We start from the raw sequence: 6,000 nt of genomic DNA, 5'->3' as shown, positions 1-6,000 counted from the left end.
GCATGTTTTCCTACAAACTAAAAAAAAATCACATTCAATTAATTAGCATCTATTCACAGGACACAGGACACGACACGAACTAAACGTGCATGACAAACTTCCGCTTTTCGGTCGCAGGTTGCGGTCAATGGACAGGGCTTAGCAGGGCGGGCGGGGCGTTGGCTTGCTGCATTTGTGGTCAGTGTCCAGTGTCCAGTTTTGTTTTCGGACCATTTCACGGGTACAAACGAGCGCAAGTCGAAAACTGTTGCAGGACAGCAGCGCAAAACAAATTCGTACCGAACTAAAATACGTGCAAAGTTTACAAAAAACTATTTCGTTGTGGCTCTGCCGCTTCCGTTGCAGCTCCTGTCGAGGTTGTTTAATTATTTGCTATTTAGCTGAAAGAAAAACTTTTTTTTTACTAATTGTAGGCATTTATAGTATTTGATTCACTAGATAGTGCAGTTGTTATCAAAATGTATTTTAAAAATTAAAATAACTTAAAATTAAAGACCAAGTAACATAATTAAAACGTTTCAACTAAATTTATATAACCGGTTTGCTTTAAATTAGCGCTCTTCTATTTATCTAGTGCTGCCGTATAGTTGAAAAAATTTAGTTGCCGAACAGTGATGCCATTCAATCTGGTAAAACGTGAAGTTGGCTGCGCTACTAAAAACAGCTGTTGGCAAAACATTAAGTCTGTTTTCTCAGTTCAAACAAAACGTGCTTACAATAATTTTGATTTTCGAATTTAAATAATAACACACAGCATGACAGAAATAGAAGGTTACAAAGGTAAGATTCAACACAAAGCATCTAAAAATAGTTAACTAATTTAAATACCAATAACACAGTTGTGCCACTACGAATAACGCCTGATGCCAAAAATTGTCACAGCATTTACATGCGGGAACACTTTATCCGATTAATGGATCCCAACAAACCGAAAGGACGCACTTTGTTTTTACTTAACGTACCTCCCTATGTTACGGAAACTAGTCTGCAAACATTCTTCAAATGCGCCGGTAACGTGGAGAGTGTATTGTTTGCCGCTAAACCAGGACGCGATGAAACCGCCAAATGGTATGAGGGCATGGAAGTGCCCTTTTCAAATGCACAAACGCCTTTTAAGTTCAAAGTGGCCTACGTAGTGTTCCAGAAGGGCAGCAGCATTGGCAGGGCCCTGGCTATACAGAGTATTGATTTGTACAACAGCAGCGGCGAATCCCTTATTAAAACAGGCATGGAATTGTGGCACGACGAGTACGAGAATAACTTTATACTGGATGTGGCGAAGACGCAGGCCAAGATCGACGCATACATGGCTGATTACGATAAACGCGAACGTGCCGAACTGGAGGCAGCCAAAACCAGTGAAGCAGATGCAGATGGTTGGGTCACAGTGGGCAAGGAGGGACGCAATGCGGGCTTCGAGCAAAAGGAATCGGTAATTGGACGACTCGAGAACAAGCTGGCAAAGGACAAAAAAACCAAGGAACTCAAAAACTTTTATACATTTCAAATACGTGAAAGTAAATTGCAAAACATTGTAGAGTTGCGTAAGAAATATGAAGAAGACAAGCGTAAAATTGAGTTATTGAAACAATCAAGAAGATTTAGACCTTTTTAGTAGTCCAATTAAAATGTGTATAAGAATAAAATAAAGATAATATGCTAACTTAGTTCATAGGCTAATTTTTTAATTGAATACTTAAGGTCTAAATTAATGTTAAACTCAGAAATATCTCCGTTAAAATTGCATTGGACTGTGTCAAAACGGGCCATAGTCAATTTAAATTGATTATTTTCAATATAAATAACGTAAGCTGATACCTTAATTAGACATCCACCTAATGCGCATTAAACTACAAAAAAATTTCTTAACATAGTGCAAACATATGGCAATAAATACATTAAAAATTAAATTATAGTTTCTAGCTACTTATGTATCATTTATTAAAGTTTCATGAGCCTATTGGTCTCGGAGTCTATTAAGGGTCTCAGTTCAATAACTGAAAGATTTATTTCTTCTCACGTTCAAGTAAATTTAAAATCTGTATTTAGAATCAACATATTTCTATCTTCTAAATATAACTTAATTTTAAAAATGTTTTTGGGACGCCAAAAATTCAAAGATTTAAGATAAATTTGTCTTTTATATGATGTATTAATTACTTTTAATTATCAACCTGCCAAAGTCCTAAAATTATGTTTTTATATCAATAAATGACCACTTTGAGTTTGCATAGATAGTACATCCATAAAGTGAGCGTAATCAAAGGTGAAAAGTTGAATAAAATGTGGTTGGGCTTAAGTTATATGCATATGCACATATGTAAGTACGCATTCGAATATGAGTTGGATGACATGACCGCTGGCCGAAATCCTCATAAATTTATTGGCATTGACACTTTGCCGCGACTAAATCCTGGCCTGGCCTGCCATAATTTCACAGCAATGCCATAACTTATATGCGAGCCGCAGTTGTGTGTCCCAAGGAGGAGGCCATAAAAGCGCATAAAAAGCAAACAAAAAGTCTGAAAGAAAAGCAACAACGAGAAAAAAGAAGAAACGCTGCGCTTATTGTGTGATAATCGCATATGGTTTATGTTAATTTGAGAAATGATAAAAATATTTCGCTTATCAATTTTAATCATCATAATCGTCGCGTTGCCATCGTCGCGACACAGACACAGAAACGCAGAGACCTCGCTCCAGGCACAGCACGCGATCCGGATCTGTTGTCATTATTGTTGTTGCTGTTGCTGCCGCTATCCATGAGACTTTTAGGCTTAATGTGGCGCGCGTAAATTTCGAATCCACAATCTACCAACTGGGTAATCGGAGAGTCTGGAGATTGGAGTGAAATACAAACGAGGTACGCGTTGGATAACGCATACATACATACATGGGCCATCGTCAAGATTGTTGCTGTGGCTGTTGTTGTTACTGTTGCTGTTGTATGCTTGTCATTGGCTGGGGGCCTGGCCTACTGTGGAGCCTAAAGACAGCAACACATTCATAATTTCTTCCGATTTGTATCGTTTTAAACATTTTAAATTGATTAAAATGCGATAAATCATAATCGTCCAGTGTCTGGAATCGGGACAGAGACTGAGACGGAGACTTAAACTGGAAATGTTAGTGAGATTGGGTCTCATCGGAGACTGGAGCGTCTGTGTCTGCGACTGCGACTGGGTGATGGAACGATTTATGAGCCTTGAACATAATAAAGTGTTAACGGAACGAGTTATTAAGGTAATCTGAATGCGCATAAGTTAATAAAAGCTCGTTGCACTTTCGTTAGAGCTGCGACGATTTGCTGGCCATTGCGACTTGCGTCTAAGGTTCCATAGGCCCCGTTGCGGACACACAAGATGTCGAAAAATATAACATAAAACGACCACACGTACGTCTCCCATGCCGCGCAGCAGGACATCGAGAGATCGAGAGACCACAAAACACAAACGCCGTGTCTTGTGAGCAGAACAATCAATAAATTTGAACACGTGAGCGGGACGCGAATGCGGACAGCAACAACAACAACTACTACAGCAACTCCAACATCGACAACAGCAACAACAATGAGTACAACGCGATAAGTGATCGCCGTGTCGACTGATTGGGCACCAACAGCAACAAAATTCACTTTTTTTCCCCTGTGCGGGGAAAATGGAGGAACTTGAAGTTGTTTGGAGCCAAGTTGAAGCTTATTAGTGCGCTGCGATTACTTGAAGCTTAGTCCGATCATATAACATATATCTATTTTTAATTTCAGCTTGATTTTGAAACACTTAAATAATATTTATAAAATCATTAAAATGTATTTGGAAGTTAGAAATTATTTTATTAATTAATATTTTTGGCCAAAAAATTGAAAATAATACCTGAGAAAACAAAATAAATAAAAAATGGTAACAGTTTCATGAATAACTTGATAATAAACGAATCCTTAATAAGATCATATCAGTTTATTCAACTGTATTTATTTGTAACCTTTTGAAAATGTCTCTAGTATTCAAATTTTTTTTCCAAATTAGTATGATGCTTATAAATATGAAGAGAAAGTGTTTATGATAATTACAAATAGACTTATAAACACCCAACTGGACACGACTAAATTGAATCAACTACAGATGCAGATAAAGAAGATCAACATGGGCTTCATAGAGTCGTTAGATTTTATTTTTTTTTTTCGTCATTTAAATTTGCACAATATTGCCCATTATAAACAGTTTTAAGTTTCTAAAAACGTATATGTTTTCAAAGATTCAGGCAATTCAATTTACTGTTAAACTGTCTTGATTTATTCACTTGCAAATTTGAATTACATTAGGAAATTAGCAACTTTAATTTGAATTTTTATTAACACATTTACTTTTAGTATGCGCCGAATTTAAGATATTGAAGTTTAAGCTTTAACAATTAAAAAAAGTTTTTGAGTAGATTCGAATTTGTTGGTGGGCTTCGCATCTGTTAAACGGCCACTCAATAGCAACCCCCAAAATTATACCATGTTGTTGTATCGACATCGTCCACCATAATTGGTTCCCTGCGTGCAGTCGACGGTCCGTATAAATTATAACGCCTGGAACCGGCAACCACCTCACGATATCGACGTACCGGAGTGCGTGACATGTGCAAATCCATTAGATCCCATTCATTAAGATCCTGAAAGACTGATCGGAGCATATGCATGCGTCCCAGCAATTCCGTCTCACGCAGTCCCTCGTAGTTGCGTCCAGTGCGGGATCGAAAGGATTTATAGACCTCGCTCTGCTGCTTTGTCTCCGTTGCCGTTTGCAGCTCCTTACGATAAAGTGCTCGGATGCCGCGACCCAAATGACGAATGTGCTCAAAGTCCCGTATATTAAGAGCCACCAAAGCGATGGCGTCCAGATTGAGCAGCTTGTGACCATCGATGTAGTTCTCTCGGAAGGTTTGCTATATGTGTGTATTCGGAATATTAATTTTAAGCTCACTTAAGTTATCACTTTAAACACACCTCATACTCTGGATAGCCAAAATCAATAAGCCAGTTGGCGACATCATTTATGTTCCACTTAAAGACCTCGGTACGGCCCTGGGCATCCACTACAGCGGCGCAGAGATTAAAAAGTGAGTCTGGTGTGGCCCTAAAGGATATGGGTACATCGTTCTTGTCGTACTCCACGTCGGGATACATATAGCTCGGATAACGAAATGTGAAATCCTGCTCGTCATCGCAATCAGCTGGTTCGCTGATACTCAGGCTTTCCATGGTAAAATTACCGCGTAATAGCGGAGTTGATACCGAAGACGACGACGAGGATGACAACGACTCCATTCAAGCGGATAAAACGTACTGTTCCCTACCAAACCCAAATTTAGTTGCGCCAAGTCGTTTTGATTGCGGTTTTCTCCCCAAAATATACAAAAAAAAATGTGTCCTGTTCGTGTTTTGTTTACTTTCCTTGGTTGCGTTTATCCTCACACTTTCATGTCGGGTAACTTTGTTGTTGAGTTGATAAGGTAACAAGTAAGCAAAATATAAACCTGTAAAGTAGTTAAAATAACATTAATGTGATGTTATGTAATGTTTATAAAAAAGGTTTTCTAACATATTGCGAATAAGAACATTAAACTTTGCATAAATATATTTGAAGATATCAACATCCCTTCAAATTATTCGCCTAAAATTAATATTAAAAACTAAAAATAATTTTAGACATTATATTGTAAATAAGAAGTAGAAATTATAATTATCCTTTGATGCATTTATATTATTTACATTTTCATTATTGTACATATTTCTAACTGTTTATGTTCCATAAAAAAAGTTACATAAATTCTTACACTTAAATATGGATATTCAAAAATTTTATATATAAAGATTATAGATATTTTAAATTTAGTATATTAAGATTACTATACGTTACGCATTATTTTGCAAAAATCAAAAAAATAATATAATTTTATTCTTATTAAAATTAAAGAGAATATTAACGAGAACTGAATTGTCAGTTGACAAATGCT

At 37.0% G+C, this 6,000-nt stretch overlaps 2 protein-coding genes across 2 annotated transcripts; one reads left to right on the top strand and one right to left on the bottom strand.

Annotated features, from left to right (window-relative positions):
* Positions 1–665: 665 nt before the first annotated feature.
* Positions 666–1,667, top strand: LOC117781875 (ribosomal RNA-processing protein 7 homolog A). The gene is made up of 2 exons (XM_034618754.1): positions 666–780; positions 840–1,667. The coding sequence occupies exons 1-2, from the start codon at positions 756–758 to the stop codon at positions 1,613–1,615; spliced, it is 801 nt and encodes a 266-aa protein (XP_034474645.1). The 5' UTR covers positions 666–755; the 3' UTR covers positions 1,616–1,667.
* A 2,711-nt stretch (positions 1,668–4,378) lies between these two features.
* On the bottom strand, positions 4,379–5,311 carry LOC117779925. Its single transcript, XM_034616274.1, has 2 exons — positions 4,991–5,311; positions 4,379–4,929 (listed from the first exon to the last, which is right to left on the bottom strand). The coding sequence occupies exons 1-2, from the start codon at positions 5,309–5,311 to the stop codon at positions 4,474–4,476; spliced, it is 777 nt and encodes a 258-aa protein (XP_034472165.1). The 3' UTR covers positions 4,379–4,473.
* Positions 5,312–6,000: the final 689 nt, after the last annotated feature.

The sequence above is a fragment of the Drosophila innubila genome (genome assembly GCF_004354385.1).
Source record: "Drosophila innubila isolate TH190305 chromosome 2L unlocalized genomic scaffold, UK_Dinn_1.0 4_B_2L, whole genome shotgun sequence".
Taxonomy (NCBI): domain Eukaryota; kingdom Metazoa; phylum Arthropoda; class Insecta; order Diptera; family Drosophilidae; genus Drosophila; species Drosophila innubila.
The sequence above is the reverse complement of the archived record's forward strand: the minus strand, read 5'-3'. Positions and strand labels throughout refer to the sequence as shown.